The sequence below is a fragment of the Perognathus longimembris genome, chromosome 7 (assembly GCF_023159225.1).
Source record: "Perognathus longimembris pacificus isolate PPM17 chromosome 7, ASM2315922v1, whole genome shotgun sequence".
Classification (NCBI taxonomy): Eukaryota; Metazoa; Chordata; class Mammalia; order Rodentia; family Heteromyidae; genus Perognathus; species Perognathus longimembris.
In genome coordinates this window covers 61,809,822-61,826,109 of record NC_063167.1, presented here as the reverse complement: position 1 = coordinate 61,826,109, position 16,288 = coordinate 61,809,822, and the positions used below count along the sequence as shown (strand labels likewise).

Below are 16,288 nucleotides of genomic sequence, written 5' to 3'. Positions count from 1 at the left end.
TTAACTTAATCTTGATCCTTATAATATTTTATACATATGTATGTAATACATATTTTATGTAATTTTAAAGCTCTACTGTGCTCTGTCTACATAAAAATAAATGTTGCAAAAGCCTTTTGTTTTAAACACATATACATTGGTTGTATATTGCTGTTTATATTTTAGATGAGATGTAATTATTATATCATTTGCCTTTTAAGGAGATGCCTACTTAGAAGAGTGACAGCAGCTGTGCTACATGTTTCAGTGCTGAACTAGTTCCTCAGGTATCCTGGCTCTGGAAATTGCTATGGGAGATTGGATAGCTGTTACAGATCCAGGTCTGCCTGCAGGTAAACTGAGTCTAAAATAACTGGAAACCAGTAAAGGTGAATTTCTTTAAGTAAAATGAAATAGTTACTACAAATACTGAAAACGTTACTAGTAAGAAAGATAGATGCCCATAAAAGTCCTATCTTCATCCTCAATAAAGTTATCATAGAGAGAGCTAGGAATATGTCTTATTTATAGAGGTCCAATGCTTTTAGATGGGTAACAGACTTTTTTAGGAAAATTTTTATGTACTTGAAATATGTTCAATGGCTACTTCAATGTTTCTTTTTCCTCAACAAGGCAAAATTTACTTTTAATGTGTTTAACTCTTTGGATCACAAAACCTTTGAATGGCATAGAAAATATGTTTTTTATTGTTTTTTTGTTTTTGTTTTGTTGTGTTTTGTTTTTGCCAGTACTGGGCCTTGGACTCAGGACCTGAGCGCTGTCCCTAGCTTCTTTTTGCTCAAGGCTAGCATTCTGCCACTTGAGCCATAGAGCCACTTCTGGCCATTTTCTATATATGTGGTGCTGAGGAATCAAACCCAGGACTTCATGTATATGAGACAAGCACTCTTGACACTAGGCCATATTCCCAGTCCAGTTTTTTTTTATTGTTTTTATAATCCTAAACTAATGGAAATGAAGGTATATTGTCACCAAGAACATATTGACAATTGCCTACTAGGTACAGTCTTTGTTTTAATTTGAAAATACTTTGCAAATGTATATATAATCAATGGTTATAATTTAAAATATTGGGTAGTGAAGATTATGAGCTTTATGTGCATTTTAATAAGTTACTTACATGAATTCTTTTTGTTTCAGAAAGCAAAAATAACTCTCAATATACCTCAGAAACAAAGATGTCTCCATCAAGTTTATACTCACAGCAAGTGCTCTGTTCTTCAATACCTTTATCAAAAAATGTGCACAGTTTTTTCAGTGCCTTCTGCACAGAAGAAAATATTGAGCAAAGTATTTCCTATCTTGATCAGGTAACATGTTTTGGTAAAAGAAGCATATATCATGTTATATAATAGAAACTGTTAGGGGTGTAAGAAAAAAAATGTCAAGTACAGAGATACATTGTTGATTATCCAGTCTAGTACAAGATAACCATTCTGTTTTGAGCAGCTAGGCCCCCTTATTATCTCAGGCTCTTTATGCCAACTCACAAATGATTGGAAAACAGAAAAATCATAGTTCTTTAACTTTTTGTTCTTTAGAATATTTAGTATTTGCTTAATGAGATGGGAATAGTTTTCTATTTCAGAAAAGATTCAATAAGTTGTCTAGTGACCAGCCTTTAAAAATTTAACTTGGCTTTAATGGAAAAGTAAACAGTGTGTTATAGCTTTATTGAGATAATTAATATGCATGTTTCAGGCTTAGTTTTGTAGTAAGAATCCTTCATATCTAGCCTCAGCAATTTCCAATAATAAAGTACATGCTACTAGTGAGAGTCACCATGTTGTAGAAAGCACATATGTTCTTCTTATTTAACTGAAATTTTATATCCTTTGGCAAGCATCTATCTAATAAGAAAACATTTTCTCCTTCTAGGAATTGACCACTTTTGGTTTTCCTTCATTATATGAAGAACCCAAAAGTAAAGAGACAAAGAGAGAATTAAATATAGTTGCTGTTTTAAATTGTATGAATGAGCTACTTGTACTTCAGCGGAAGAACCTTTTAGCTCAGGAAAATGTGGAAACACAGAATTTGAAACTGGGAAGTGATATGGACCATCTGCAGAACTGCTATACAAAACTTAAGGTAGAAATTGCATATAATCTGTTTCTTTTTTTTTTTTTTTTGTCCTGGGGCTGGGCCTGGACATTGTTCACTGTCCCTGAGCTCTTTTATTCAAAGCTAGTTCTCTACCACTTTGAGCCACAGCTCTACTTCCAGTTTCCTGGTAGTTAATTGGAAATAAGAGTCTCACAGACTTTCCTGTCTGGGCTGGCTTCAAACTGTGATTCTCATATCTCAGCCTCCTAAGTAGCTGAGGTTACAGGTGTGAGCCACTGGCACCCACTTCTAATCTGCATTTTATTGTAGAATTCAGAGCTAGAAATCTCATTGACTATCAAACAAATATTAAGGTTGTTTTTTTAAAGCTTCAGGTTGGCTGGGAATGTAGCCTAGTGGTAGAGTTCTTGCCTAGCTTGCATAAAGACCTGGGTTCCATTCCTTACCACCACATAAACAGAAAAAGCCAGAAGTGGTGCTGTGGCTCAACTGGTAGAGTGCTAGCCTTAAGCAAAAAAGAAGCACAGGCCCTGAGTTCAAGTCCCAGGACTGGCAAATAAATAAATAAGTAATATAAAATAAAAAGCTCAAGGACTGTGCGTAGTCACTGAATTCAAGCTCAGTGACTGGCAATCAATCAATAAATACTATATAATAAATACAAAAAACTTGAGGTTTTCTTTAAACTGATCAAAATAAGCGTAAAACAATTTGTGCATATCAGTTGTATTGTTTCCTAATACCTTTATTGAAAACATTGATTTTATGAACTGTTTAGTGACCTGCTGAATCTACAGAATATTAGATTAGGAAATATTTATGTTCTGAGAGAAGTAAAATATGAATTCTCATTCTGCATCTAGTCTTCCATTCTTAATAAAAATGTGTTTTTTGAGTGTATGTACATAAGTAAATCAGAGAACATCTAACCAATAGAAGTTCTTGGAGATCTAAATACCATAGAAAAATTACTTAGTTGGCTTTTCTTTGAAAAGAGGAAAGTTTTCACAGAGCCACTGCAGTATTTGAAAATTAGAATATGCTGTAAAGTGGCATGTTGTAGAGTTGCTCTTTATGTGAATACGATTTGGAGAAGAGACCATGGGTGGCACCTGCCCCTTCTAGCTTCTCACTGCCTAGTGCTATCTTACGCTATTTTTCTTAGCTCAGACATGGTGCTAACAGTATATGTCACTTTAATACTTTAGATTTTTGTATGTCCTGTTTGTTGCATAGTGTATCCAACTGTGTCTTGAATGATGGAATAACCCTGGTGGGGCCGAACAGGGTAGTTAGTACCCAGTAGGCTTATATAAATGCCTGTGAGTTGTAAATAAATATTAATCTAGATCACTGACACTGGTGGAAGGTTTTATTATAGACTAGGGTTAAATATGTTCCATGTATGTAAGCCCCAGAAGATAATATGGCCACGTGTCTTATAGGTTACTATGTAATAGTCATATAGTGATGCTTGTAACCCGGAATTATTAAAGCTTTTCTTTAAGGAGTGGTCATGTATTAGGGCTACCCAGCATGTTTTACCAAAATACTTTTTATTTTTGGCCAGTCCTAGGGTTTGAATTCTGGGCCTGAGTGCTGTCCTGGGCACTGTCTCTGAGCTGCTTTTGTTCAAGGATAGCTAATGTTCTACCACTTAAGCCACAGCGCCACTTCCAGCTTTTTCTGAGTTGTTTATTGGAGATGAGAGTCTCACAAACTTACCTGCTAAGCTGGCTTCAGATCCTCAGATCTCAGCCTCCTGAGTAGCTAGGATTACAGGCATGAACCACCAAGACCCGCCCCCAAGATAGATACCTTCTCATTTGGAATTTCTTTGACGTGGGCCAGAATATAATTTTAGTTCAACTATTGTCTAAAATATGTATTCAATGGAGAATGTTGTTGATTTATCCTAAAACTTTTTTTCTATTTATTTTCTTTCTCTGATCTTTCTTCTCCTTCCCTCCCTTCCTCCTTCCCCCCTCTGTATCTCTCTCTTGCTCTATCTCCCTCCCTCCCTCCTTCCCTCCCTCCTTCCCTCCCTCCTCCCTCCCTCCCTCCCTCCCTCCCTCCCTCCCTCCTCCCTCCCTCCCTCCCTCCCTCCCTCCCTCCCTCCTCCCTCCCTCCTCCCTCCCTCCCTCCCTCCCTCCCTCCTCCCTCCCTCCCTCCCTCCCTCCCTCCCTCCCTCCTTCCTTCCTTCCATGTTAAGGGTTGAACTTCATGTATGCTCTTCCACCTGAGCTAAGCTTCCAGCACTTGTTTTCATTGTTTTTGAGACAAGGTGTCAAGTCAACCTTCACCCTGACTGGTTTCAAGGTCTTGATATCCTTTTTCCTGTCCCCCCACTAAAAATCTCCCAGAGTAGCTAGGATTATAAGCAAGCATCACCATATATAGCCCTATGTTTGATATTTCTAAACCTAGCATGTGATGCATTTACCTGGTATTCAAAATGCTAAGTACTGAGTTTAAAAGATGAGTAAAAACCCCAGCCCCTGTTCATGATGAATTTTGTAGTCTTTAGTACAGTGAGACTTGTAGGACTATACTAATTTGCTTCATTATTTATTCTTGGTATAGGAGGTGAGGACTAGTTTCATAGATCAATCTTGAGCTGAGGTTTAAATAAGTAGAGATTTACTAGCATCTGGAAAATATATTCCATACGTAGCATATAACTTGTAAAACATTGTGAAGGTTTGAACTACAAATAGTAAAGAAAGAAAGGCCTGGAGTACGTTAAGAATGAAGAGTGGTAAGAGATTAGTAGGCTGGACTACGGGCTTCAGCCAGTCTAAAAGATGTGGTACAGAAAACAGGCAGTAGTCTGTGATCTAGATGAATATTTATTTACAACTCACAGGCATTTATATAAACTACTGGGTACTGACTATCCTATTCAGCCAACAAGGGTTATCCCATCATCTAAGATGCACAGTTGGATAAGCCATGCGATAGACAAACAGGACATATAAAAATCTAAAATATTAAAGTGACATATATTGTTAGCACCATGGGTGAGCCACAAAAATAGAATAAGATAGCACTAGAACAGAACAGAAAACATAAATATCACTTCGATATCAGGGTGGAGAAATTGTTGGGAAAGTGCAGATTCCTGCTGGGGATGGAGAAGAGGCTCAGAAAGCCTGCTGATCAGGACACATGTTCTCAGGCCATCACAGAAGCTTTGGGACATGAACTAAGAGTGCATAAGGGGAATGTTTCCACCTTGCTTCCATATGTAGCTCCATGCTTAGCTCTTTCCCAAAGTCAGACCCTTTCAGCGGATGGTGACATTGCTGTAGCCAAGAAGATCTTCAAAAGTGGGTTGTCAGAAGTAGAGACTGTTGTAAAGAGAAAAAATTTTAATGTCCATAGCAACGTCAGAGAATAAGATGACTCTTTCATAGGAATCATTTTGAAGCTGTTTTCTGTATACATACAGAATTTTTTTTTTTTTTTTTTTTGGCCAGTCCTGGGCCTTGGACTCAGGGCCTGAGCACTGTCCCTGGCTTCTTCCCGCTCAAGGCTAGCACTCTGCCACTTGAGCCACAGCGCCGCTTCTGGCCGTTTTTCGGTATATGTGGTGCTGGGGAATCGAACCTAGGGCCTCGTGTATCCGAGGCAGGCACTCTTGCCACTAGGCTATATCCCCAGCCCCTACATACAGAATTTTGTATTTAAAAGAAATTAATTTTGGTAGGTTAAAGTTCATAAGTTTGAGCATTATAAAATATTTGCTCTAGGGCTAGGAATGTGGCCTAGTGGCAAGAGTGCTTGCCTCGTATACAAGAAGCCCTGGGTTCGATTTCTCAGCACCATATATATAGAAAAAGCCGGAAGTAGCGCTGTGGCTCAAGTGGTAGAGTGCTAGCCTTGAGCAAAAAGAAGCCAGGGACATTCTCAGGCCCTGAGTTCAAGCCCCAGGACTGGCAAAAAACAAAACAAAATATTTGCTCTAAAAAAATTTGGTGAGCTGGGGCTGTGAATATGGCCTAGTGGTAGGATGCTCGTCTCCCATACATGAAGCCCTGGGTTCAATTCCCCAGCACCACATATATAGAAAATGGCCAGAAGTGGCACTGTGGCTCAAGTGGCAGAGTGCTAGCCTTGAGCAAAAAGAAGCCAGGGACAGTGCTCAGGCCCTGAATCCAAGCCCCAGGACTGGCCAAAAAAAAAAAAAAAAAATTTGGTGAGCTACTAAACTTCAACTCTAACAAACTAGTGTGTATAATAACTTACATTAAGGATCTTTAAGAATTCCAGTGTTGGGGGCTGGGAATATGGCCTAGTGGTAAGAGTGCTTACCTTGTATACATGAAGCCCTGGGTTCAATTCCTCAGCACCACATATATTTATATATTTTAAAAAGCCAGAAATGGCCCTCTGGCTCAAGTGGTAGAGTGCTAGCCTTGAGCAAAAAGAAGCAGGGACAGTGCTCTGGCCCTGAGTTCAAGCCCCAGGACTAGCAAAAAAAAAAAAAGAATTCAAGTGTTCCAAGTCAGATATGATGAAAATGGCATATGGGTTTTTTAGGAACAACTGGAAACTTCCAGGAGGGAGATGATTGGCCTTCAGGAGAGAGACAGACAGTTACAGTGCAAGAACAAGAATTTGCATCAGCTACTGAAAAATGAGAAAGATGAGGTGAGTTGTCAGTTTCTGTACATGAAGCTTATGTGAATTTTGGATTTTGTTTTTATAACCAATAATAGTCACTTACTTTAAACAAAATAATCTAAAAAGAAATAGAATCATTTGTTCTTCCTATGTTAAATTGGTACCTCCAACATACCAACATGCACAACATTGTATCATATTTAGCTGAGCAGTCAAAGGCTCTCTCTTCATACAGTAGCCTCTCTGTGTTTCCCTGCCCAGGGGACTAAGGTTGTTTATTACATTAAGATATACCTGGAATAACAGTGTCCTGTTCTGTCCACCCTGCCCTCTCATTTTACTCTTTCTCAGGCAGAGAGGTACTTTAAATGCAGATCTTTCATCTCTGTTCTACTGTTACTGGTATCTGACATGTCCCTTTTTCACTATCTTAAATATTGACATTGTTTATCTCATCAGCTAGTTAGGTTACTTGGTTAAATAGACAACAGATGCAATTCAGATACAAAAGAAATCCAACAGACTCATTTCCAAGACAAGATTAATTGCAATTTTTGTGTTTGGTGGTTACTTAAAAAAATTATAGTTTCTGATTTAGTCCTGGCTAAGAATCATGACTCCTTTTGACATGATTCTAATTTCTTCTTTAGTGGTTACTTGAACCAAATTAAATGTACTTGAAAATATTCTTCTGTAGTATAACTGAGAGGAAACTATTGTTTTGAAACTCTTCCTATAATCCCTGTCTACAGAAGCACTGAAAATACATTATTTTTTTGTGGTGTATATATATTAACTATAAAAACTTAGATCATATATTATTTAGATAAATAAGTTTTAGCATACTTGATTACTTAGTAGTGTGTGTAGTAAACAATCAGATGAATCCTGTTTACTTCAGATGATGCTCTAATCAGTGTTTCTGGTTTCTGAATTACCATAGAGAAAGGAAACACGTGTAGAAGATAACTTATAAAGTTAGCACTTCTGTGAATTTCAGAATTAAAAAGGAAGATTCTTATGATTCATTTAATGATATTTAAAAAACTGGTTTTAGAGGTTATAAGAAAAAAGAATTAGCCTAGAATTTAAACACTATTAGATGGGAAGAGAATTTTTTTTATCTTTTGAATTTGTGAATTTTAATTGGGTTTATTATCATTTGATAGAAAATTTCTTTTTCAGGTACAAAAATTACAAAATATCATTGCAAGTCGAGCTACTCAGTATAATCATGACATGAAGAGAAAAGAACGTGAATATAATAAACTAAAGGAACGCCTGCATCAGCTTGTTATGAACAAGAAAGATAAAAAAATAGGTAAGCAGCAGCTAAGATACAGATCAGTAAGCTACTATGGTCAATAGTAAGTGTGAAACGTTTGAGCACAACTGCTCTATGCAGTTATTTTAGGTGTCATATGCCATATAAATGGGAAGTTAGATAACTGATTAGGCCCAAACTATGTCATTTGTGTCACTTTGAATTTATTATATGTGTATTATATATGTATTACATAGTCTAGACAGGCCTTGAAACTTAGAATCCTTTTGCTTATTTAGCCTTCCAACTGCTGAGGTTACAGGCATATACCACCATACCTAGCCTTGAATTCCTTTAAATAAATGTATATGTCATTTCAAAGCAACTGAGCAGAAAAATGTGTCATAAAAATTATACTTTTTGTAGGTTCCCACCCCACTTCTGGGAATTAGACTGTCAGGGCCTGTGTTTGTTTTAGTTGAGCCATGCCACCTAGTCCTTTTGCTTTTTGTTTGTTGTTTGGAAAGGGTCTTGTGCTTTGCAAGAGCTGACGTCGAACCTACTACTTTCCACCTTTTGAGTAGCTGCAACCACAGGTATGCTCAACCATATCTGGCTTGTTTTTTAGATCAGTCTCACTAAATTTTCACATGTACTTCTGAGAAGCTGAGGTTATAGATATGTATCACCATGCGCAGCTGCAATATTCTTTTGAAAACTTTATATACTGTTCAAATATAAAGTAAAGCTGTACAATGTAGTTTGGCTGGCCTGATGTAATTTTAGGAATAAGATGTTCATTTACTTAAGAGTACTTGTGAAGTGGATTATAGGCAGTTTTTTAACCTCCTCTTTACAGTGATATTCCTAACCCTTCTTTCCTAAACTGAACTGGATGAGTATGCATGTCACATGGTTGCCTTGCCTGCTATTTGTAAACAGCTTAGTGCTGACTGCATCATTGATATTTTGTGCAGCAGCCTATTGAAGTTATCTAAACATTTTTTAAAATTATTGAACAGTAGATTTGACCAATTTTGTCATATGCCTATATCTTAGCTACTTTGGAAACAGCAACGAGGAGGTAGATGACTAGGGTGGTTCAAGGCCAGTCTGGGACAGAAGTTAGTGAGACTCCATCTCAAACAACAAGCTGGACACAGTGGCCACATTGGTAATCTCAGTTATATAGGAGGCTGTAAATAGAAGAATTATAGTCCAAAGCTTGCCCTAGTCAAAATAATAGTCTTTACCTGAAATATAAAACAGAAAGGGCTGCGGGTGTAGCTCAAGTGGCAGAGTGCCTGGCTAGCAAACATGAAGCCCTGAGTTCAACTCCAGTACTGCCAAAAAACAAAAATTAAACAAAAACATGTGTAGACAAATATGTATATATAGAGAGAGAAAAAATGAAAATGTAATAATAGTTATTAAAAGACCTTAGTTATTTAAGTTAGTAAATCTTTTTGGGTGGAGGGGTGCTCTACTGGGGCTTGAACTCAAGGCTTAGATTCTTTCTTTTAGTTTTTTTTTGTTGTTGTTTGTTGTTTGTTTTTTGTTTTTGCTTAAGGCTGGTGCTCTGAAATTTGAGCCACAGCATCTGGCTTTTTGCTGGTTAATTGCCAATAACAATCTCATAGACATTCCTGCTGGAGCTGACTTTGAATCTTGGTCCTCAAAGCTCAGCCTACTGAGTAGGATTAGAGGCATGAGCCAACAATATCCAGCCTAAGTTAGTACATCTTATTCAAGGTATAATTATTAATTTTTAAGGTAGCTTACAGGCCATACTTGTATATTCTTCATAGTGATACTAATAATGGTAAGGTAACATAACATTAATTTAGTACTCACTTCATTTCCAGATACTACATTCATCTTTGTGATCTTAAGTGCATTACTGTATTATTTTTGTCTTAACAATTTTGTACATGTATTGCTATTCTTCCCATCATGTCAATGAATAAACAGGCTTAGCAGTTAAATAACCCGATTGGACTTGACATTAGGCTATTGTCCAAACTCTATAATCTGTACACCAGGTTGATTGAGGCCCCTAAGGTGGATTGAGAACCATAGAGTTTAAATACATAAGAGTTGGTTTTGTTTTGTGTTTTCACATTTGTAGCCATGGATGTTTTAAATTATGTGGGGAGAGCTGATGGAAAAAGAGGCTCCTGGAGGACTGATAAAACCGAAGCCAAGAATGAAGATGAAATGTATAAAATTCTCCTCAATGATTATGAGTATCGTCAGAAGCAAATCCTAATGGAAAATGCTGACCTTAAAAAAGTTCTTCAGCAAATGAAAAAGGAAATGATCTCACTTCTTTCTCCCCAAAAAAAGAAACCTAGAGAAAGAGCAGAGGATAGCACAGGAACTGTAAGTGGCCTTTTCTTTCTAATACTGCCTTCAGATTGCTAATGAGAACAGAACACACACTGGAAAGGTGCTCCCAGTCACTGTAACACCACGAAATGTCCCTGTGTATTTCCAGACATGCCTTGGGAAGCAGTGGAGATAATCTGCCAAGGAATTAGTCTACGCTATGTGCCTTGATGAGCACATCATTGTCTCATTTCCTAGTGTTTCTCATAGTGTGTGAGGCATTGTCTCATTTCCTAGTGTTTCTCATAGTGTGTGAGGAATATTCCAAGAATGGCAATGCACCAAGTGTTTCTCATAGTGTGTGAGGAATATTCCAAGAATGGCAATGCACCAAGTGTTAACACAATTTGATGATTTAGATACTGAGGAAACTGAGACATGATAGTCACTAGCCCAACACAAAATGATAGAAATAGAATTTGAATCCTGCCACTACGTCAAATAGCCTTTAGGTGGTTTTAAATGGTAGAAATACTTCTCAGAGATGAAATGTTTAACCTTGGGAGCCAAATTCAGTTCACAGATTGATTGATGATCATTATGATTTAGTGCCTGGAAAGAAAATACTACAAAGATTCTAATGTTTTACCCCAGGAAGCTCGTTGTGGAAGAGCAGACATGCAGAATGATGATTGTTCTGTGTTAAAATCTGTGATAGGATTGTTTACAGATAAAACAGGTATTATGGCAGTTAAGGAAGACATCACAGAGAGCTGGATCCTCATAAAATCTGGATGATTTTGATGTCATAAAGGAAAGTCTATAGTCCTAGATATTCAGAAGGCTTAAGATCCGAGGATCCTTGTTTTAAACCAGCCCCTGAGCATTCTGTGAGACTCTTGTTTATCTCTTTAATATAAAATCCTGAAGTGGAGCTGTGGGTTAAATAGTAGAGCATGAGCCTTGAGTGAAAAAGCTGAGAGACAGGGGCTGGGGATATAGCCTAGCGGCAAGAGTGCCTGCCTCGGATACACGAGGCCCTAGGTTCGATTCCCCAGCACCACATATACAGAAAACGGCCAGAAGTGGCGCTGTGGCTCAAGTGGCAGAGTGCTAGCCTTGAGCGGGAAGAAGCCAGGGACAGTGCTCAGGCCCTGAGTCCAAGGCCCAGGACTGGCAAAAAAAAAAAAAAAAAAAAAAGCTGAGAGACAGCACTTAGACTGAGTTCAGGAACCAGTACCAGCAAAAAATAAATAAATAAATAAATAAATAAAAATACATAGAAAAGCATTTGAAGCAGGAGCATAACATATTGAGAGGATCTGGAAAATGCCACATCATTGCTTAAATATGAGTTTAAATTCTAGGTTCTAACTAGTTTACATTAGTGATTAAAATCTGAAAAAGAATACTGTTGATGAAAAAGCAACATGTGTAAACCTGTGAAATCACATAAAGCCCATTACTTCTTACATTTTTTCTTTCAACATTGTTTTCTATTATTACTGGGATATAGTAAACCCCCTTTATTTACAGAGGTGATCCAAGACCCACCTCCATTTCATGCCCGAAATTTATGGATAGTGCTGGGCCTTACACATACCTTGTTTTTCCTTTCAAACTTCATGCTTTTTTTATATGTCATACACATAGGATATATATAGGTTATAGGTTAAACTTATAGGTTAAACTTAAGAATAGATTAACTATAAAAAATTAAACACTTGTAACACTATTACAGTTAAATATTCTGTGAATATGGGCTCTCTCCTCAAACTAGCTTGGTGAACTGCATTGTGCTTTGGGGGATACAATAGTCCTCTAGTCTCCAGCATGAAGCCAGCCTGGCCCTTCTGGTCAGTTCTGATCAGCTACTGATCCTCCCTCACTAATTCCTCTTCACAATTGGCAATCTGCATTACTTGTGAAGGCTTTTTTTTTTAGATATTTTATGGATCATTCATTACTAGTGTCAGTTGGCAAAAGTGAGTATTAAAACCAACAAGATCTCAGTTAGTTCATCCCTTCAGCCTTCCTCAGTTACTAAGCCAGTTGTAGTATTCAGTGTAATTCTTTATAATTCTAATGTTTAACTTGGGGGAAATAATTTCAAGTATATATCTTATTTTTAGAAGATCCATTTTTCTAGCTCTCGACTCGAAGTAATTCACTGTTTCTCTTAAAGAAGAAGAATAGGTGTATTTTTTGAATGAATAAGTAGTATCCTGGTATTTGGGGGGCTTGTTTACTTAGCTATAGGTAAAAAAAATGTACCCAGAGCTAAATGGATTTTGAAATTTTCATTTTGTGGTTATAGATTTTTATTCAGTCTGGGGACTGTGTAGCAATTTTCTTTTTATAATCAGATTTGTAATCCAGGTTGAGCATACCTAGTTTGATTTTTTTTTTTAATGCTCTAAAACCTGAAACTTTTTGAGGACCAACATGATGTTACACTAACCTCATGTGACATATCACAGTCAAGACACAAATGCAGCAAAAGCATATAAAATTACCTTCAGGCCATATGTATAAAGTATACATGAAGCAGTGAATTTTGTTTAGACTTCCATCCCATTTATGTTCAAATATTGCAAACTCCACCCCCCCCCAAAAAAAACCTGAAAACCCAAACAATTCTGATCATTTTGGATAGTGAATGTGTAGTTTGCATTTAGAGTGGCTTTCAAACATGCCAAGGGAAGGTGTGACTCCTTGAAAGAGCTACTGCAGGAAGCTCTTAAAGACTGACCAGAACCCAGCCACCTGCTCAGCATAGGGACCTTGACCTATATTAGCCTGCTGTTGGTTGGCCTCAGACAATGTGTGATACAGTTTTTTAGAATCAGTCACCCTGCATCTCTGGATGTTTAATAATAGGTTAAGATTATTTTATGTAAATGCAAATTGCTACTACTGGGAATTTCAGCTGTGGTTATTCTGAAGTAGAAATAGAGGACAAAAACCAGAAGTGTAAAAATACATCCTGAGAGGACTGTGGTAGCCTTTTAAATGTAATCTAATTGATTTTTACAAAATACCACCACTGATAACTGTCCAAAGAAGTACATAAAAGGATTATTTTAAAACTTGCCCCTAGCTGGGCGCTGGTGGCTCATGCCTGTAATACTACCTACTCAGGAGGGTGAGATCTGAGGATTGAGGTTCGAAACCAGCCCAGGCAAAAAAAAGTCCCCATGAGACTCTTATGCTCCAATTGATATACCTCAGTCCTTCTTTGAGATACAGTCAGCTTTCTGGATTTGCTCTTATCTGCCTTGTTTCTATTTGCAGCATTCTTTTCTTTTTATGACAACACCTATTTATGTACAAGATTCTTTATACCCAAAAATGCTTTAATTTTTTAAAATCATTTATTTACTGGCTTTCTTTTACCTTGTCACCCCCTCACACACAGCTGCAAATATTAAATAGACTCTGTTGCTTTTGGATTTTTTTTAAAGGGAATTTGGTTTTGTTTGGGTTTAAGGATTAGACTGTTACATTCTAACTAGGGCTGACTAAGGTAACAAAACTTCCAAAAGACCTTGAACAGGAAGACTTGGTAAAAATAAGATTTAGAAGAGGGAGACCTTGAAGAGCCCCGAATATTTACAGTTTAACCCTGTAGTTGATATTTAGAATGCAAAAGGCAAAACAATAGGTAATAATCTGGTCTTTATACATAGAGGAGGAGGAGTAAACCTCCACTGTGTTGTAAGTTTCGTTCTAGTCCAGTAAGAAAGAGTGAAAGTACAAGGGTGATCCTCCAATACCAGAGGAAAAGCAGTCGCCTTCTCAAGTCTTCAAGCTTGGCTCACTCAAATGTCATGGATTGAGGTAATCAGATCTGAGGGTCAGAAAGTTCTGGTTTATCCAGAGAAAGAATTTTAAGGACATAGAGAGGAGACCTAAGTAGGAGCTGATCTCTGATGTATTAATGCAGAGTAGAATGAAACCAGATCAAAAGTGTACACTGCAGCAGCACAGTGGGCAGACTCAAGAGGAGCACTGCATTAGAGGCTCCAGAACTCCAGCTTGTAGGATCTGTAGACTTGGAGAGTGGGGGTCAGTCTGGGAAAGCTGGGTAATAGGTCATTAATATTCATACTAGGCTCTGTGTTATCAGCTGTTCCCATGTGGTGGGTGGTGGAAGTTTTTGGCCTTGGATGGCCAGCTGAGCTGTTATCCTTTTCATGGGCTCCAGGGGCTATGGATCAGCAAGACTGCTCTGTGTCACATTATGCCACTAATGTGAACACTGCAGGAAGTGATTTTCTTGCTATCATTCAAGCCATAGTTCTCATCAGGTTTCCCAACTCCCTGCCTAATCTCTTTGGCATTGTGATAGATGCTTTTCAGTATTGTGTTCTTTTGTTCTTTATCTTATTTTGATCCTCTGTAATATCATTTATCAATAAAATTTACTTGTTAGGATTTCATAGGTTAGTATAATATAAGGAAAATGATTTCATCTAGTGTACAAATATGAGGAAAGCCTAGGATTTAGAGACTTGTTATTCTGATTTCAAGTCTCAGTTCTATCTCTTAGCTGTATGACAATCTACCTTAAGCCCATTTTCCCACATTGTAACAGGACTTGGTAAAGCATGTAGCACCCCATTAGGTAGGTAATGAGGGCCATTTACTCATATGGCTCTATGACTTGTCTGTCACTAACTAGATTAAAATTGAACTTAAAAAGATTGAACTTGAAAAGACAAGTTTCTCAGGATGTTTATATTAAACATCACACATATCATATGTATATATATGTATGTATTCATGTATATATATGTGTGTATATGTATATATATATATATGTAATATGAATTAGCACCAGTGTGTGGTGTCCACAGCTCATGCCTATGATATTAGCTACTTAGGATGCTGAGATCTGAGGATCATGGTTCAAAGCCAGCCTGGGCAGAAAAGTCCATAAAATTCTTTACCTCCAATTAACCATCAAAAAACTGTAAATGAAGCAGTCTCTCTCATGGTAGAATGCCAGCCTTACGTAACAGTGCACTCAGGCCCTGAGTTCGATCAAGCCTACTACTAGCACACACACACCTTCTCCCTTCTCTCTCATCTCAGAACAGAAACCATTTTTTAAGTAGTCTGCCTCTGATAATCATTCTGATGACCCTGCCTGAGTACTGCCACTTTAAGACTCATGTTTTCCTTTTGTAGGCTATCTCTGATATTGAAGAAGATGCCGGGGAACTCAGCCGAGAGAGTGTATGGGATCTTTCCTGTGAAACTGTGAGAGAACAGCTTACCAACAGCATCAGAAAACAGTGGAGAATTTTGAAAAGTCATGTAGAAAAACTTGATAACCAAGGTAATAGGGCTTTGATAGTTAGCTGTTGACCTCTAGTCACTCACAAAAACCATTTTATTAGCCCAGACCTGATACTGTAGCTCATTTTGATGGACTTGAATATAAGACACTTTACCTTCTTGTTGCTGTAAAACTTGAACTAACTTTGCTCCCAAAGTGAGTTTCTCTTTTTTTTGAAAAGAAGATTATAATATAATCTATCTGCTCTAAATACTGCATAAAGTTGAAATAAAGACTGCCGAATCTCCTGAATTTCAGTAAAAAAAAAGTTTTATGATAGTTTTGGGTTTGAACTCAGGACCTGTATTTGTTTTTCCAGTGCTCTACCACTTTTGCTTTTGCTATTTTTTTGGATAGTTGTACTTTTACCCAGGATCATAATCTCCTTCTTATCCTTTCCACATAGCTGGGAATGCAAGCCACCATGTTTGGCTTATATGTTGAGAATGGCAAATCCCTTTTTTCTTGGCCTGAACTTATCCCAAGTCACTGTTCTCCTGATCACTGCCCTCTGAGTAGCTGTAATTACTAGCATGAGCCACCTGCTTCTGACTTTTTTTAGTAAATCTTGAAAATCAAGAGAGGCCCATTAGGGGCTGGGGATAATGGCCTAGTGGCAAGAGTGCTTGCCTTGCATACATGAAGCCCTGGGTTCGATT

At 37.6% G+C, this 16,288-nt stretch overlaps 1 protein-coding gene across 3 annotated transcripts in view; it reads left to right on the top strand.

Annotated features, from left to right (window-relative positions):
* Positions 1 to 16,288, top strand: part of LOC125355347 (SSX family member 2 interacting protein) — a 61,458-nt gene that overhangs the window by 32,189 nt on the left and 12,981 nt on the right. For 2 of the 3 annotated variants that reach the window (XM_048351673.1, XM_048351672.1), the window contains exons 2-8: positions 201 to 332; positions 1,141 to 1,310; positions 1,879 to 2,091; positions 6,610 to 6,720; positions 7,879 to 8,014; positions 10,086 to 10,339; positions 15,479 to 15,629. In XM_048351673.1, the coding sequence (XP_048207630.1) occupies positions 290 to 332; positions 1,141 to 1,310; positions 1,879 to 2,091; positions 6,610 to 6,720; positions 7,879 to 8,014; positions 10,086 to 10,339; positions 15,479 to 15,629 (1,078 nt within the window). In that variant the 5' untranslated portion in view covers positions 201 to 289. Of the gene's footprint in view, positions 1 to 200; positions 369 to 1,140; positions 1,311 to 1,878; positions 2,092 to 6,609; positions 6,721 to 7,878; positions 8,015 to 10,085; positions 10,340 to 15,478; positions 15,630 to 16,288 lie in introns of those variants that run through there. The other variant, XM_048351674.1, reaches the window with a different exon arrangement.